Here is an 18503-nt window from a genome sequence, read left to right on the forward strand (position 1 = left end):
GGGCACACTGTTTTAAAACATGTTAGATGGATTGCTGTGTTAAGTCATTCTAAACATGCAAGCCTTTTTCTCTTGTCAAACTTATGTCGTGTGAGTTGATCTCATTGTTTTGTTCCTCTTTGACTCTTCACAGACTGAAGTAGATGTGTTTGGTTTGATCATTTTTATGGTAATCATTAGGAGGATTTTAATGTTCTTTTTTTAGTAAAGCAAGTCAATACGTTGTTAGAAGTAAAAAAAATTAAAGTTTCAAAAGAGACACCCTCTAGTGGTCGGAACCAGGCGATTGAGTTCCTCATCTTTAAGTTGAACTCATAAAAAGACACGAGCCGTGTGACTGATTCAGTTTTTATCAGGCTGTAGGAGTGCAGGAAAGAGAGCCGCCCCCCTGTCCCCACTCCAAAATGATTTGTTGCATTGAAATGCCTGCGCGGGGGCGTTGTTGGTTTTTTTGTATGGGCTCATGCAGTACATTAAAAACAGCATAATTAACTGCTGTTGTCCCATCGAGGCTATGCGGTTACTTGTTTTCTTCCCAGAGTGGAAACAATAAAACGAAGAATGTTAAGAATAAACTGCAAAGTTAACAAATGTAAATCAAAAGGAAGCAATGATATTTCAAGTAACACATCAGAACAACAAAAAAGACCCCAAAAAAGATGCTTTAAATTACAGCCTAAAAGTCCTTTTTTCTCTTTTTCTTGCAGACTTAAATCCTAATCAATGTACTTTCTTTAAAGTTATTTTTATTCACTCTAAAGTTGGTATGCAAGTTCAGAAGTTTTTTTTTCCTATGGTCCACATATCACATTCCACGACAGTGTTATTTGTGTGGTTTTTGAGGCATGGCCTTAAATACTTACTATAAAAACTGAATGCCTAAACCAAGAGACCAGCTTCAGCACAGGCATATTTGGTTTAATACACAAAGGATGGACGTACCAACGCCTGCAAAGATAGGAGATTGGCTTATCAGATAGAAAAGGAGCATGTCTACTTACTGTGCTGGATGCTAATTTCTTGAATTTTTTAATTTTGGAAAACAAGCCTGATTTGAGAATGGAGTTGAAGCTGGAATTAATGGTGCTTCTTATTTTGGTGTCAACAGGCTCATCGGTTGCCCTGAGCAGCAGGGGCTTCACAGAAGCAGTGGTAAGAAAGAAAAAGCCCAGATTCAAACAATTTGGACAGGTTTACACAGATATTTCTATGCATCATTGTAATTTCTTAGGACTACTTTTTAAATCTAAAAGTTTTTAGAAAATGCTGGTTATAGTCGTCGATGAGTATGATAGAAACTGGACTGCTTGTGAGAAAAGAAAATGTTATAGATGTAGTGCTGTGTTTTTAATGCTGTATTTTATGGTGTATTTTAATGTTTGACCTGGATAGGTAATGACATTTCTGCATCAGCAGATTATTTTTAAAACTCGTTGGAGTTGTTTAAGTGAGATCAAGCTGTGGGATTAAACCTGTGACACCAAGAGTTTACATTAATGCTCACCAGCAATTCCAACTCTTTTGAATAAATATTAACCTTACAAAATGGAGAGTTTGTATAAAGAAAGCGGTCATTTCACCCTGCCTTACAATGATTTCTCATCCTTCAGGAGTATCTACAAAAGTTTGGGTATCTTCATATCCCACTGGACAGTAAAGATGTTAACTATCCACCTGAAAAAATAGCTGAAGCTCTGAGGTAACCACATTTATTCTGTTATCAAAGCTTTTTTATGCAACATTTATAGTTTTCTTGAATTAAGTTGGACTAAATTTCAAACCAGAATCTTTCAGAAAGTGACAAACATGCAGATGTCAGGAAACCTGGATTCAGCCACCCTGGCAATGATGAATAGAGCTCGATGTGGCTTAGAGGATTCATTCATTGACAACTCTCTCAGTTACAGAGTCATGGGTGGGTGCCTTTGTGTAATAGCGTATCTTCACTGTGGGATGAAACATGTAAACCTAAGGTCTTCTTGTACAGGCTACTGGCGCAAGAAAATGCTAACGTACCGCATTTACAACTACACTCCTCACCTGGGTCTCGAAAAGACCCGTCAGGCCATCCAGAGTGCTTTTAAATTATGGAGTGACGTGTCACCTTTGAGATTCAAGGAGCTTCAACAAGGACGACCTGACATCAAGATCTCCTTTCACAGAAAAGACAAGTCATGCCCCGTGCCGTTTGATGGCCGAGGTAGGAGAAGAGCTGGGACCATTGCTGTGAAGGGAAATTTAAACCAAAAGTGAACCTCTAATATTAAAGTTGAATTGTTGCTCTGTCCTAAGGCCGTGTTTTAGCTCACGCTGATGCCCCTGAGTCAGGCATCGTGCACTTTGATGCAGATGAACTATGGACGGAGGGGAAGAGCCATGGCTTCAGCTTGAGGATTGTGGCAGCTCATGAGATCGGCCATGCTCTGGGCCTGGCCCATTCCCAGTACTACAGTGCACTGATGGGACCAATCTACAGTGGATACCGCTCTGACTTCAAGCTGCATCCAGATGACATAAACGGGATTCAGTCTCTGTATGGTAATGCTGGGATATTAGCACATGAGAATATGACTTCTCTGTGAAGTATTGTTCATGCAGCTGAAGGATGGTTTCCTTCCAGGAAAGCCAAAGAAGATCCTGTCATCTGGAACCCTTCATCAGCCAGTGCCAGCAGGGGTTAGGCCTGATCCTTGCAAGGCCTCTATGGATGCGGTCATGTTGGGTATAACAGCACAGATGCTTTTAGAAAGCTAAAAAAATAATAGTTTTTGTGTTTTCCTCATAGAATATTGAGTGTTTTCTCTATTCCACTGGAATTTGTGTCTGCAGGTCCATCTAGAAGGACATATGTTTTCAGTGGGCAGTACGTGTGGACAGTTTCCAGCTCCAGCTATAGCTCTCCCACTGTAATTTCTGCACTGTGGAGGGAGCTGCCAGGCAGCCTGGACGCAGTTGTTCACTCTCAGCGGACGGGCAAATCCTACTTTTTGAAAGGTAGATCTGTTTTGCAGTTGCTGACATGAATCCAGCCAGAAAACACTTGATGGATGCATGAACACAGTTCAGGAGGTTATTTTTTTTACTCCACTGTGTCAGGAGTATTTATTCTCTGCATGTGTCCTCTCACAGGAGAAAAAGTGTGGAGATACACAGACTTTAAGCTTGACAGTGGCTTCCCGAGACTTTTGACCAACATACCTGGAAATATCGACTCAGCCTTTTACTTCGCTAAAGACAAAAAACTTGTATTTTTCAAAGTAAGAAACAAAAAAATATATCTTTATTTACCGTAAAAGTAGATGAACATCAAGCTTCTAGTAAAACACGTATTTCTTTTTAGGGTTCTGGATACTGGCAGTGGGATGAAATTGGTTCAACAAACCTCAACTCATTCCCAAAACCAATAGGTCATCTCTTCCAAGGAGTTCCCAGCAACATCGATGCTGCTGTGGCATGGACTGATGGCTACTTGTATCTGTTTAAAGGCAGACAGCACTGGCGCGTGAATCTGCAGCGGCAGACTGTGGACGAGGACTCTCCTCAAGACACTGCCTCACACTGGATGCAGTGTGACGACTGAGCCACCAGAGGCCACTAGGGACTTACCAGATCTGGGGGAAAAAAAGCTTCCTTCACGTCCCTCAAGGAGGTGTTCAGTTTAGAAGCTTTCACAGTTGTCACTTTTGATCAAATTTAGCTAACAGAATTTTGGACTGTCAGGATATTTCACTGCTCCACACTTTCAGGATTATTTAAGAGAATTTGACGACATCAGAAATGTGACAAATATGTTTTTATCCCGTTTCTTGGTTGTTCTGCGCCATTGTGCCCACACTCCTTACTTTATTAAATACAATGAGTGTATTCCTGATGTTTACAGAAAGTGTTTATCCCTGCAAATAGAATCATTTCTAGTTTTTTATGAGTTAATCAAGAGCAATAACCCGTGTTTTGCTTTGGGTTGTGTCTGGAAAGGCCTAAACAGGTGAAAAAAGGGAAGCTTGAGAGTCTTTAAAGGATGAGGATTAGCTGCTGAGAAAGTCAGGCACGTGAGCGTAAACAAACCTGCAGGCAGATTAGATCAGTCAGCTGGTGATCCAGGAATATACACGTAGCATTTTCTTTGTTTACTGTTATGGAATCATAAAAAAAAAGAAGTATAAAAAGTTGTACCTTTTCATGCATTTGTCTTTTTTTTTTCTTTGCTTTCGGTTTGCTTTTTTAGTAGGACAGCAATCCTCATGTTAATTTCATGTATGTAAAGACTTTTGTTTCTACAGCAAATACAGATTTACCAACATATTTAGGCAAAAACTGTGCTTTTGAAAATTTCCAAGCACCTTTATTTTCAATCAAATCTCTGAATCTGAATCACTGAATCTGTTCATCAGCTAAATACATCTAAAAATGAACCTGCAAACAGGAAATAGTTTGCAATTTTAGTATAAAACTTCATTGTTTTCTTTAAGGTTGATGACATTTTAAAGTCCTTTTTTGAAGAGAATGACCACTGGATTACTGGAAACCTGAACCATCAGTGGTAGAAATATTCAGTCATGTGAATTCTGACTTTACTTGTATAAGAAAATGAAAGAGTGAAAACCTATGCTTTCCTAAAAATTAAAGACTTGCAAACAATTGTGTTGTACTATGTGTTGTGTACGGCTGGGTTGAATGCTGATTAGTGCCAAAAAAAATGTAAATGCATTAAATCCCTGAGAGTATCCAGTAACTTAAAAGCTATTCAAAGAATAAAAACGCATTCTTCATAGTGTAGTCAAGTAAACCAGTCTGTCTAAGAAGAAGTCTACGATAATCTGCTCGAATAATTATGTAAAAAGGCAGTTAATGACTGGGTTTGCTTGACTTTTTTCTTCTTGTAACTTTTCACATTGAAATTTTCTAACAAATAACATTCAAATTGTGAGAAAATGTCAGAACGACCATTTCATCCCTCAAAGGTCACAGAATGCTGTATGGATACTTTCAGTTTACAGTAACTTGATGCTCAGACTGAGAAGACGGGTGAAGCAGCTGTCAGAGGCACCAAGGAACCCGTGTCAAAGTCAAAGTCAATTAAAGTGTGTGCGATGGTGCTGACGCTGCTGGTGGAGGAGCCTGTTCCCATCTGACGCTCCTGAAGGCTCTGGAGATAACTCTGGAGGACAGACAAGATCTTCTGTATTCGAGAATCACACACAAACAAATCATAAACTGACCAAAAGGATCAAAATTTTAGATTCAGGGACTCACCGGAGCCAGGACGTCCCCTGTGTAACGCTTCAGCACTGGAGGCCTGCGACGCCGGTACGGATGAGGTTTTCCCGACTCTCTGTATTTGTTCTTTTTGTTGTTTTTCTTCTGTTTTTTATGCACTGCTGAAAGACAACCAAGGTTGACCAATTACGTTTTTGGTGCAATTTTAATATAAAGAATAAAAACACAAGCTTCATGAGAACGACTGAAACTCACTTGCTTTGTGGGACACTCCTTTTGCTGTCAACCAGCATTGCACCAACACACCCATGAGACTCAAAACTGGACTGATTCCAGTGATGGCCCAGTTGTACCAGCAGAGTGGACGTGGGGCAGCTTGACAGAAAATCTCATCCACCTGATCTGGCAGCATAAATGTACCGACCATGTAGTCCACACACAGCATGACAACTGTCGCTCCCAGCACAGATGTGTAGATGATGCCGAACAGTTTCTGCCACTGCAGCGTGAACAAGGCAGTGGGGATGGAAGCAGAAAGGACCACGGCGAGAGGCACCCACACCGGGGTGAAGCTGTGAAACTGAGCGATGACCACCAGGATGGACAGGGAGAGGAGGCTCCCCAGCTGCAGGCCGCAGAGGAGGAGTCCGAGCGTGGGCACCATCATGGTCACCAGTCCGCACAGCCCCCCCACTCCCAGGCCAATGCTGGCCTTCGTCTCCTCCCCCAGCTGGGGGTTTAATCCAGGCTCAATGTAATAGGCGAGGAGCACAGCTGCTGAGCCAGACATAAAGCCCGAGAGGAACATGACCATCTTGAAGCATCTGTATCCTGAGAAGTGTGAGAAGAACAGAGGTTCAGTTTTCTGATCAGCTTTCAAGTCCAACATGGTCTGCTGTAAGACTAAAACGTTTGTGGTTTTGGTCTTTCCGGAGCTCCATTAGTCTCTAAATCTTTGTCATAACAAAAAGTATTGTCTTTCATGAAGCATTTTAAGCACAAATATGCAGTCCTTGAGATCCGGTGTCCTTTCTCTGATTTCCCTGTTCTACCTGCTGCTGATTATTTAAATCAGGTGTGCTTTCTCAATGACAGGCTGATAAGGTAGGGTTGAAAGGTTTTGAGCATCACATCAATTATAAAGTACTTTATTTCCACAACAATTAAACTGTGAATACATGGTAAAAATGAAAAAAAAAAAAAAACGTTTTAACTACAGTTTGACTTATATTTATAACAAGACATGAATGTTTTCCTTAGAACTTGATATTTCTTTTGTTTTTGGTGCTTCAGAGAGTTTCTATTAGACAACCTCAGCTTTTTGTCAACAACTTATGTTCAAATCAAGAAAGAGGTGGACAGTTAGCAGCATTCTGATGTTGGCTGTGCTGGAAACATTCAAAAAAGGACATTTAAATTCATTCATTTTAAATAACAGTATACTAATGCAAAAAAGGGGCCCATTAAGAATTTTTTTTTTTTTTAGCTTAGTCAATGAAGCAAAAGGTTTTCCTCCTTTTAACAATTTACAGTTTGTTTTTAAGGGACTTATTTCAATGAGTTAAATTTCTGCCTCAATGAGCATTGTAATTAGTATTATGTTATTGTGATTTTTGTTATAACTTTAATATTCACAAGTTTGTATCATATTAACTGTACTGTAAGTATTAACATGTTAAAAACCAAACCAACTCCACACTGCCTCCATTAGCGCTGGTTGACTGCATCAATGAAGTCAAATCATGGTTGACCTCAAACTTTTTAAAACTCAATAGCAATAACACTGAACTTCTTCTGAAAGGCACCAAATCCACCCTGAGCAAGACCAACCATTTCCCTCATTCCATTGACGGCTCCACCATCTCTCCCTCCCCTCAGGTAAAGAGTTTGGGTGTCATCCTCGACAGTAGTCTCTCTTTTCACTTCTCACATGAACAACGTAACTCCCGCTCAGCCTACTTCCATCTACGCAACATACAACGCCTCCGGCCCTCCCTCACTCCTCAGTCCACTGCTGTACTCGTACACAGCCTTGTCACTTCCCGCCTGGACTACTGTAATTCACTTCTGTTTGGTCTCCCACAAAAAACCCTCCATAAACTTCAACTGATTCAAAATTCAGCTGTTTGTATCATCCCACACACTCAGTCCATCGACCATATCACACCTTTTCTTCAACAGCTTCACTGGCTCCCCATTCCATACCACATTCAATACAAAGTCTTGCTCTACACATTCAAAGCCTTTCACAAACTTGCACCTCCATATCTCTCTGACCTCCTTCATGTCGCCATACCTGCTCACTCTCTCCACTCCCCTTCCTCTATCCAGTTTTCTGTCCCTTCCCTCCCAACACTGACATACTCCCACATTTCAAATCAAAACTAAAAACTCATCTTTTCCAAATGGCCTATTCACTGTAACAGTACATTTTTCATGTTTTTATATACATTTTATTCAATTGTGTATGTATTTAAATTGCTTCAGATGTAATATTTGTCGTCTCAGCAGATCTGGTATAATTGTTACACAGCTTCAAATAATAACTTATTCAAATCAGCGCTTGTATCCCCCACTTTCTCCACCTCTCTTCGTTTTATTCTCTTCCACCCCCCATCCCCCCCTCACATTCTTTCCCTCTCCCGCCCCACACACACTAAATGTAACAAAAAATAAAAAATAACAAAAAACAAAAAGGGGTTTATACAGATTTACACTCTGGTTTTCGAAGAAATAAAACCTCTTTTTGTGACAGTAAAACCTGTCCAACACAAAAGGCCTTCAGCTTTCATCTGTTTGCTCAGTTGTTGGACAGAACAAGTAAAAAAAAAATTGCTTTTGTTTTAACTGTTTATTGTATTTCTTATACTGTATACATGTTGTTCAGCGACCTTAAGTGCCCAGAAAGGCGCCTTATAAATAAAATGTATTATTATTATTATAAATATACATTTATTTGAAAAAAAAATTAAAAAAGCCTGATCCAACCGTAATTCATAAAAGCTCCAGAGAGAGAGACACCACTAACTTCTGTCTAACTATGCAGCCCCTCCATGACTCTCTGCCTGTCAATATAATCTGACAAGCATCACAAGCTGGGATATTGCTTCAGTTACCATGTGGAACCTGCCTTAGTAAAGGCGTGTTCATCCTCTAATAGAAGAACAAATGTTTTCTGTACAGCTGTGAGACAGAATAAACCTCACTTTTATCCTGAAGACCCAAGCTTGTAGTTCCCACACTTCTTTTTAGCTCTGAACTGTTCATGTGCTGAACACAGCTGTCATGGAGGTTACATCTCGCCAACACGGATACTTATTTCTGTCACAAAGATTTGCATTGAGGTTCAGATGGACTGACTTGGATGTTTGACAAGACACATAGTAACTAAGTGAACTGACCCATCTCCAGTAACTTTACTTTTCAAACCTGCCTCAAACAATATCACTTCAGACTCCCAAAGATAGAAGAAGGTGTGGGACTGAAGCTCCTTTTCTTGCCGGCACAGGCCAATGAGAGCAATTAACTGTCTGTCCAGGATGTTTCCTGCTTCACACTGAGCTCATGTATTGAAGTCCTGGTGCTAATCGCACTATAAGCAGCGCAACAACATTATAAGAGGAGTGCAGGAACAATGGCAGGGATTGAGATGGCAGAGATAACCAGATGTTAAGCATTTGTTATTTATTAATTAAGTGGTTTCAGAGAAAATTAAAAAGGAAAGTCACTAAATATCAATTTGATCCAGGTTCTGTTAGCCCCTCTCTTTTTGCATTTGGGTTTGTCCAATCATTTAACAGTTGTCTCACAGCTGGACAAGCAACATTTTCCCCACAGATGTGCTGGAAACACTCTGGGATAACTCCATCTTTTGGACAGTAGAAGAAAAAATGTCTTGCAGCCTTGCCTGGCAGACATAATAAGCACAAGGATCTATTAAATGCTTCTGCCTTTACCTATATTTAATTGACTATGTTTACACATTATTCACTCCTGTGTGCCTTGGTTTAACATTCACCTCAGAATTTGCTGTTTACTTTCAAATTCCTCATGATAAACATCGATTTTTGAAGTTGATTAGAAGTTTCTGAATTTATCTCACCATAACATATTCCATCAGAAAAAAACACTTATTTTGCATAAATAATTTTGTGTTTCCAATGTAGTGTCTTAAAAACCCCATCTGAACCACTTTGAGGGGCTGTCAGCTATGAAACGATGACATCAATGAGAAAAGCTCCCAGTAGCAGGTGGTGTTTCATACATGCTGTCGAATGAAGACACAGAGCCCGCCTGCCACCTCCAGCTTTGAGCTTATCTACACTAAACTCTTGGCAGCCTGCAGACACCTGTCACTGAGGATTTAAGCCATTAGATGACTCAATAAACACTAGAAGCAGTTGGTGCAGTTAGGTGTAACAGAACTGAATTGAAGCGCTCTGGCACCCGGTGGGGTTGTTCATACGTACCAAAAAAGCAATAGATGAGGCCAAATGAAAGGCAAAAGGAGGCGACAAAAGAGGGGAGGGCTTCATGTTGTATATTAATCCCAGAAGTGCAGATGTCCAATTCCGTTGAGCCAGCTCCTGTCTCCTCAGCAACGTAAAATGAAGTGACTGCCATCTCACAGGATTATTGCTTTTTTCGCTGGGCAGGTGATTTGCTCATGAGCCTGCTCAGTTTACTGGACGAGAAACACTGGAACGTCCCTCATGTGAGGACCAGGAAAAGAGGAAGTATGCATTGAAATGTTTCCTGTTTTGCACCTGGAAAGAGAAAAAGACACTTTCAAAAGATAAAAAAGAAAAGAAATTATATTACCTTATTTGCCAGGATTCTCATTTTCTGATGGCATTTTTAGCTTTTCCTCCCAAAGACGTGCCACTTAGAATTTCATTGGTTGACATTTAGCAGGAAACATGACAGGATACAAAAAACGAATTTCCCTGTTCAGGAACATCTAAAGGAAATTCGGGATCTCCTCCAAATTTCTCTTTTGATTCCAGAACAGGATGCAGATGAGGAAACAACCTATTGACTCTACATCATCGGCATCCAGACAAAAAGTTAAAAACAGATTGCATCATTTTCGAAGAAAATATAAAAATGATGAAAACAAAAATGAAGCGAGCAATAAAACTTTTCAAAAGTTCCCATATATATAGAGAGAGAAAAAAAGTATGTAGGGATTTTACCAGGGAACTATTTACTGTTGCCTCATTTAAGTAAATTTACTATTTGACATGTAAAATTCACATTTTTTAACATGAACCTATAATTTTATTGACTAAAATATAAAGATAGAATTTAGAAAAACAAGAATTTCATCCCAAAGAAATAGAAAAGAAAACCTAAGAAGAGTTAAATGAAAGAAGTTAAATCAGTTTTAAACTAAATACTGAAGCAGCATAAAGTTCAACTATTGATCTTGACTAAATTTGAAATACTCATCTGCATATAGGCAGAAACTACGTTTAAATACAGAGCTGATCTTAGATGATAGGAGAACTGTTTACCTGCAGCATGTGCTACTGTTGCGACATTTTAAGCTGTTCAAGGTGGATCCCATAGTCAGCAAATGGCATTAGAGGAGCTTTAGCAGGAGAGTGATTCTCCTGAGAACTCGATATTCTCCCTGTAAGTCAGTTAATCAACACAGCCTTTTTAGATTTAGACATTTTAGACTATGTGGTATAAATGCTTCTTATAGTACAGAAATAGACTATTTTTCTATCAAATAAAATCATTTCTGTAATTTTCTTTTGCAGCTGCAACTGGATTAACACCCTATAAATATACCAAAACTTGAAAGGCAGCAACACCTTTACATATGAGCTTGCAATGCAGCAAGAACAGTTGTGGTCTACCTCCAGCGATTCATATCTCCGAAAAATGACGTCAAATTTCAAAAGTCCACAAATTCCTATGAGTGAGGAGTTGTTGAGGATCTTCTGTGGACAGTGTAGTTCCTCTCTGTGAGCTGTGCGTGAGACTCAGTGTCCAACACACCGAGTCTTTCATCCGTGCTTGTAAACAGCTGACGCCTGAGAGATCGGCCATCTGCCCCCAGCGTCGGTCAAGTCCAAAGGCCGAGTCAGCCGAGTTTAACTCTCCCTACGCCTATGACCTTGTTGAAGCCTGCTGGCACTTTTTTTTAGCCTAATTTCGTTTAGCTTAAAGTAACAGGATACAGTTTAAACTGATTATCTCATTTTCAAGCTTGGGTTTGCTGTCTGACCTCTGAGGTGCAGCACAAATACTTGATCCTTTAATTACTTTATTGAGGTCTTCTGTTCATAATAAATGAACGTCTCAGCTTCAAAAATAAAGAAAGTGTGAGCTAAAATCCCAAAAATACATTCAAAAACATATATACATATTTGATGTGACTTTTTGATCACAGCTGCAGAAAATTAACAAAAAAAGCTGTAGCTTTTGTAGCTTCTCTGTATTTTGCAGTTTTTTTCCCCCTTCATATGTGGATCCAAAGTGTTGTAAGGGCAGATACAGTAAGTGAAGGTTTGGTGCAGTTTCAATCCAGGAATCTACTTCCAGGTACACTGGGTTGTTGTTTCACTCTACATACCATTATCAGTCAGGCCGTCACTCTGAACATTGTCCACCTTTTGACATATCCCTTCAGTGGTTGCCACAACAAATCAGAGCTGATTCACACGTTTGCTTCTGCAGAGATTTTTACGCCGAATGTCCTTCCTGACACAACCCTGTATTTTATCCAGGCTGGGGACAGACACAGGGGGACCCAGACTCTGGCCCCTTTGTGGCTACATAGGTAGGCAGTTGGGTGAAGGGTCTTGCCTAAGGACCCACCCTGTGAGAAACTCATCGCGCCCCCTGGTTTCCCATGCGTCTGTCCCACACGCAGCCAACTGAACCATCCTGCCGCAAGGCCGTCACTATGAACCAAAAGATAAATTACTTCCCTTTTTCTTCTCAGCCAGTCACAATCATATTTATGCTTTTAAACTCATGGATAGTTATCTCTCTGGATTCAGACAGTTTTGCCACTTTTCGAGAAAGTTTTCCTCCACCTCGTTCTCCAGCAGGAATAACCACCGTCAGAGTTACCACTCCGTGGTTTACTCATCTGTGGTCCGAGCCAGAGAAGAACCGCCAATGATTATGGAAATTATTTCCCTACAAATTTACTGGATCACAAGCAAATCTTTATTTGCATTCCTAGGATTTCTCGTTAGTGAAATGCAAGTTACATTATCATTGTTGAGCATTCTCAAGGATGTAGGGGTCAGCTGGAAAGAAACCAAAAAATGGAAGGGTCCCTTTTCAGGATCCAAGCAGACCCACAAAGTCAGAAATCCATGCATCTCACGGCTAGTTGGTTTATTTTGGCTTTTTTGTCTCAAAATGGTCTTCCCTGCACTTTGGTTGACCTAATTTTGACTCAAGAATTGTAGTTTAATTACAATTTTTCTGATAAAAAAAAAGAAACTTGGCTCTTGTTTGAATGTATATTACACCAAAGCAACTCAAAACAAAATTTGAAACTGAGAAAACCCAATATCTTCATTGTAACATTTAGGAAATCCGCTTTCTTTTTTTATTTGCTTAGAACCATAAACCAATAAGTGAACATCCATCCATCCATCCATCCATCCATCCATCCATCCATCCATCCATCCATCCATCCATCCATCCATCCATCCATCCATCCATCCATCCATCCATCCATCCATCCATCCATCCATCCATCTTCTTCCGTTTATTCCCTTTTGGGCTCACTGGGCTGCTGGAGCCTATCCTGGCCACTTGTGGGTGAAGGCAGGGGGCATCCTGGACAAATCGCCAGTCTGTCGCAGGGTCAATAAGCGAACAGAGAAATGTACTTGAAGCGCCACATTTTATCATTACTAAGACTTCTTCTGGTTTTTGGATCATGTCATTGTATAAAACTGGAGAGCATAGAAATACAAATATGGGAAGAATTTAAAGAAAACAGTTATTTACTGTCAGCACCCTCAGCAAAAGTCTCTGTCTATAAATATATAAGAAGAGCCAAACATAAGAAAATGAAAACAGGTCAGCAGGAGACTCGTGGCTCAAACCTCATATATCAGGACAGAGGAAACAAAGTAATAATGGCAGCCCGTGAAATCATATTGTATACAGTAAAGCTGCAGGGAAACTGAGCTGAGATGAAATGAAATTGTCTGGCAGAATGAAGTCCAAGTTGACATGTGAGTGATATTGATTGTACAAGCTTTCTGTTTGTCTGTCATCACAGATAAAAAGACGTTCTTCTTTTTAAAAAAACGAACTGTCAAAGAAAGAAAAAGGAACAAAGCTGTGGGAAAGAAGGCAGAGGACTTGTTTGATCCATTTTTAGATGTTTAATCCCAACTTTCTGTAAATTATTTTGACAGCCCTTTGCATTCTGAAAGGATACATTTTTGCTCGTGCTGTTTCCTTTTTGAGCTTAATAGAAACTTCTTGGCAAATCACAATAGATTATTTCTCAATTTATATGTGTTTATAAAATGAATATATATATATATATATATATATATATATATATATATATATATATATATATATATATATATATATATATATATATAAAAAACCAATCATTCATGGATACTATGAGTATGACTTTGTAAGAGGTTACTGTTCCTGTGACTGAGGCATAGTGCTGATTGATTTATGTGAAAACCTCATTTGAGATACTTTATGACATGTGTGATGGCAGAACAGGAATATTGATTAGAGTGACTACAGTCATGTTTGCAAATGAACCACCTATTTGGTTAAAGAGTCATTAACCAGAAGACATATTGATAATTTCAGGAAAAAAATGCCCCAACTGAAAGTAAATATAGTAAAATCCATGACAAGTTTTATTCTTTCAAATTTTTTTTTACTCAGAGATATTTTTCATGTTTAAGGCTGTAAATCCTGAACAAACAGCACAGTTTTGCTGAGATGTTTAGTCAGTTTTATAATATCCTCAGTGGATGCTTGACATTCTAAATTAAATACTGCTGCATGCATTAGAAAAAAAAACTCCTTTCATATTATGCATCAGGCTGATATAAAACACTCATGCATACTTGATTTAATCAAGCATTATTGAGTATTTCCATTCAGGGTTTAGACCCTGGTTTTCCGAACCTCTCAGCACAATGTCACATTCTTCCTAAAGTGTATTGATGCTTGAGCTATCTAAGGAAAGCAAACGCAACATTTGAGACAACTGTATTGATTTCAAACCTAACACACAATGACGCCTTAAAAGTTCAAAGTACGTCGCAGTGATAACAGCTAATCAATGCAGTAATATTTGTCTTTGCTGTGCAGATTAAGGAAAAACATTCAGCACATCTGCTGAAGCATTCGTTCACCAATGCTTGAAGCTGCACCTTCTGTTTTCAGTAAAACTGAAACAATGAATGTGGCTAAAAGTCAGCTATTTTTTATAAATTGCAACTTTTTGTGAAACATTCATAACTGTAATTAGTATATCAGCTCACTAAAATGAACTGTAATGCATTTTATTTCAACAAAATGAATATTCCAATGTTGGTGGATACATAAAAAACTTAAATTGTTTCAGTGTGTTGATGGATTACCATTTGGGCAGCTGTGATGCAGAGCAGTAGTGGTGGAGCTTTGATCTGAGGGTTGCAGGTTTGATTCCCATCTTGCCTACCCATTTGTCAACGTGTCGTTGGGGAAGACACTGGATCCCACATTGCTCCAGGTTGGCGCCAGTGTGTGAATGTGTGTCGATGGTTGGAAAAACACTTTGCGCTTAATTAATGTAGAAAAACGCTCTATAAGTAGACCTCATTTGCTGTATAGTAAAAAATAAATTGTCTATGCATCCTCTGGGATGGCTGGGAGAAAACACAGTAAGTTCTCAGAAGAAGTAAAAAGGATAATAACAGTTGCAGGGTATTGCTTAGGTTTGAAGATGGTTCAGATTATAACATTTTTGGTGACATTGAAAGGAGTAGATTCCTTCTGAAGATGTCGGTTGAAGTTTTGTTAAAAACGACAAGATACAACATCCAATTTTAAAAAGTTAGTCACGATGAATACATTTTTAAAGTCTTACTGATTAATTTCTTTTGGTTCTTTAAACCAAGCTCTCTAAAACAGTGACTTACTACATTAAGGGTGTATTCAGACTGGATCAACTGTTTGGTTTGGACCAGATCCGCGTAACCGTTGTGCTATCCTAGGCACTCTAACATTGGGAGTTGGGTCATTTAGAATCCACAAGACAGTGCGCTGAACTTTTTGCTTCAATGATTTGTGATCTTCACTGGTTTCCATGGATTACATAAAATCCTCTTCACCTTTATCCACCTTTGTCATGGTAGGGAGAACACGTCAATGGTCATCTTGACCCCGTAGGATAGCACAAGGGTTAATTTGGTCTGGATTGAGTCCTGAACCTTGCATCTGGTCTATATTTTGGCTGCTGTCAAGCGGTCTTTCCTGATTCAAACCAAAGCTTGTAGGCTTAAGCAAAACCACAAGAAGATCTCTTCACTCATTGATCAGGAATTTCCGAGGGCGGGGTACAACAACTAGAGAGTCAGGATAGTTCACTGATTTAAACTTTATATTTTGCTGACCAATTTTAAACGCCTGTATCAACGTCAGGCTTTGGTCCGGTGAAGTTTACTGCAGGCCAATTACTGACAAAAAGACAACTCAGAAGGTACACTCATAAGTGTTTATGACATATAGATTGTCGGGAAAACAGTGAGAAGCAATGTGTATCACATTAAATGTTGTTTTAGTGAGCCTGTATTCATCCTATAACATTTCAACGAGTTGCTGTGTCTCATCGTTGTGGTGTTATGGCACTGTTATTAGAAAATTCTCTTAAGGAAACTACACTGACTGAAGATATAAAAAAATTTAAATATGAAAATATAAATTTAAAATATAAATATAAAAAAATATATATATATTTTGAGGTAGCGTGCAATTAGCATGCTGATGGCAGGAATGTCCACCAGAGCTGTTGCTAGGGAATTGAATGTTTCATTTCTCCACCATAAGCCGTCTCCAAAGGCGTTTGCAAGAATTTGGCAGCACATCCAACCAGCCTCACAACCGCACACCGCGTGTAACCACACCAGCCCAAGACCTCCACATCCAGCATGTCCACCTCCAAGATCGTCTGAGACCAGCCACTCGGACAGCTGCTGAAACAATTGGTTTGTATAACCACAGAATTTCTGCACAAACTGTCAGAAACCATCTCAGGGAAGCTCATCTGCATGCTCGTCTTCCTCATCGAGGTCTCGACCTCACTCCAGTTCGACGTCGTAACCGACTTGAGTTGGCAAATGCTCACATACGATGGCGTCTGGCACGTTGGAGAGGTGTTCTCTTCATGGATGAATCCCGGTTTACACTGTTCAGGGCAGATGGCAGACAGCGTGTGTGGCGTCGTGTGGGTGAGTGGTTTTCTGATGTCAATGTTGTGGATCGAATAGCCCATGGTGGTGGTGGGGTTATGGTATGGGCAGGCATATGTTATGGGCGACGAACACAGGTGCATTTCATTGATGGCATTTTGAATGCACAGAGATACCGTGACGAGATCCTGGGGCCCATTGCCGTATATCCAACATCACCTCATGTTGCAGCGTGATAATGCACGGCCCCATGTTGCAAGGATCTGTACACAATTCTTGGAAGCTGAAAACATCCCAGTTCTTGCAAGGCCAGCATACTCACCGGACATGTCACCCATTGAGCATGTTTGGGATGCTCTGGATCGGCGTATACAACAGCGTGTTCCAGTTCCTGCCAATGTCCAGCAACTTCGCACAGCCATTGAAGAAGAGTGGACCAACATTCCACAGGCCACAATAGACAACCTGATCAACTCTATGCGAAGGAGATGTGTCGCACTTCATGAGGCAAATGGTGGTCACACCAGATACTGACTGGTTGTCTGAGTCCCCTGACCCTTTCAATAAAACAAAACTGAAGATTTCAGAGTGGCCTTTTCTTGTGGCCAGTCTAAGGCACACCTGTGCAATAATCGTGCTATCTAAACAGCATCTCGATATGGCACACCTGCGAGGTGGGAAGGATTGTCTTGGCAAAGGAGAAGTGCTCACTATCACAGATTTAGACAGATTTGTGAACAATATCTCAGAGAACTGGTTATTTTGTGTATGTGGAAAATGTTTCACATCTTTGAGTTCATACCATAAAAAATGGGAGCAATAACAAAAGTGTTGCATTTGTATTTTTGGTCAGTGTACAAGGTAGCCTTTAGGATGATGTCACAGCAGCGCCTTTCAGATGTATGCCATGTAACAAGACACACAATTATATGTAAAACGCATTTTCAGCTGTGTTAAAGTAAAGGTTCTCACAGATAAACAGTTGGACTCTTTTTCAGTCTGATCAAACGACTATCGTTGCTTTACATTTGTCCGCGGCTCATCTGTTGCTAGATTCCTACTGTGTTTACATAACGTTACCACTGGCTACAGTGGCCGTTTTGGTTCAGTTTCTCCGGGAACAGATTGAATTCAAACTGAGGAATCTTAGAGTGAATCGAAGCTCAGTCCGATTAAAAAATGAATGGAGACCACCTCCAAAGATGGATCTGAGAGCAGTTCCCGGACCAAGGTTCGCTTGGGTGTTTTCAGACTGAAAATTTGTTACAGATTATTGGGGGAAACTAACTGGTTCACTTTAAGCGGACCGAATGTGTCCAGTCTGAATACACCCTAAGAGCCACGCATCTATGACGTTTTAGTTACCAAATAAAGGTTTAAAAGCAACAATAAAGGTGGGATGCTGGGAAAAAATATTTTGTTTTTGGCCATTCTAGAAGATGTTTGCCATATCTTTATGAGACCCCTTGATGCCTATTGATGCAAACAGACCACTTCTGCTCCTAAATGAGCTTTATTTAGCATCAACTTGAAAGCAAAAACATATAAGTGAAAATTTTTGTTCATAGCTGGCAGTAGTGTCAGTGGTTTAATAAATTACATTCTGAAAATAAATTTTATTAAAATCTTGTTTCTGAAAAAATATGATTGTCTCTGTATAGTGGACTGCCACTATACAGCTATACAGATGAGGATGAAAGTATAGTGGGAACATTATATAATGCAGCTCATTATATCGCTAGTGTTGAGTCATGAAGCTGTCAACACAGATGTGAAAAACAGAGCACATCTCACAATTCAGCAGCCTTTCAGCCTCGACCTAAAGTCATTGTGTTAGTCTTAGCAGAGTTCTGTCATAGTTTGAATTCT

The 18503-nt window shown here is 39.8% G+C and overlaps 2 protein-coding genes across 8 annotated transcripts; one reads left to right on the plus strand and one right to left on the minus strand.

The window, feature by feature from the left end:
- The first annotated feature begins 922 nt into the window (after positions 1–922).
- Positions 923–4638, plus strand: LOC101156575 (matrix metalloproteinase-19-like). The gene is made up of 9 exons (XM_011477527.4): positions 923–1152; positions 1611–1699; positions 1785–1915; positions 1988–2200; positions 2293–2538; positions 2621–2722; positions 2830–2994; positions 3130–3257; positions 3341–4638. The coding sequence occupies exons 1-9, from the start codon at positions 1060–1062 to the stop codon at positions 3578–3580; spliced, it is 1407 nt and encodes a 468-aa protein (XP_011475829.1). The 5' UTR covers positions 923–1059; the 3' UTR covers positions 3581–4638.
- On the minus strand, positions 4321–11329 carry LOC101156325 (transmembrane protein 198). Of its 7 annotated transcripts, none has more exons than XM_011477525.4 (6): positions 11085–11329; positions 10734–10852; positions 9687–9983; positions 5473–6048; positions 5254–5378; positions 4321–5158 (listed from the first exon to the last, which is right to left on the minus strand). In XM_011477525.4, exons 3-6 carry the CDS (start codon positions 9838–9840, stop codon positions 5009–5011), a joined length of 1005 nt encoding a protein of 334 aa, XP_011475827.1. In that variant the 5' UTR covers positions 9841–9983; positions 10734–10852; positions 11085–11329; the 3' UTR covers positions 4321–5008. The 7 variants fall into 7 exon arrangements, with proteins under 7 accessions (XP_011475827.1, XP_078806388.1, XP_078806389.1 ...); XM_078950262.1 differs by having other exon boundaries at positions 11040–11256; XM_078950263.1 differs by having other exon boundaries at positions 5254–5375; positions 11085–11252.
- Positions 11330–18503: the final 7174 nt, after the last annotated feature.

This window comes from Oryzias latipes, chromosome 7 (assembly GCF_053564925.1).
Source record: "Oryzias latipes strain Hd-rR chromosome 7, Olatipes_Hd-rR_3.1".
NCBI classification, from domain to species: Eukaryota; Metazoa; Chordata; class Actinopteri; order Beloniformes; family Adrianichthyidae; genus Oryzias; species Oryzias latipes.

Coding starts and splice junctions, on each gene's coding strand:
- LOC101156575 (XM_011477527.4), top strand. CDS start 1,060: ATGGAGTTGAAGCTGGAATTAATGGTGCTTCTTATTTTGGTGTCAACA. Junction 2,201..2,292: donor CGTGCCGTTTGATGGCCGAG/GTAGGAGAAGAG, acceptor CTCTGTCCTAAG/GCCGTGTTTTAGCTCACGCT. Junction 2,723..2,829: donor TATGGATGCGGTCATGTTGG/GTATAACAGCAC, acceptor TTGTGTCTGCAG/GTCCATCTAGAAGGACATAT.
- LOC101156325 (XM_011477522.4), bottom strand. CDS start 9,840: ATGGCAGTCACTTCATTTTACGTTGCTGAGGAGACAGGAGCTGGCTCA. Junction 6,049..9,686: donor CCTCATCTATTGCTTTTTTG/GTACGTATGAAC, acceptor CACACTTCTCAG/GATACAGATGCTTCAAGATG. Junction 5,180..5,253: donor CAGGGGACGTCCTGGCTCCG/GTGAGTCCCTGA, acceptor TCTCGAATACAG/AAGATCTTGTCTGTCCTCCA.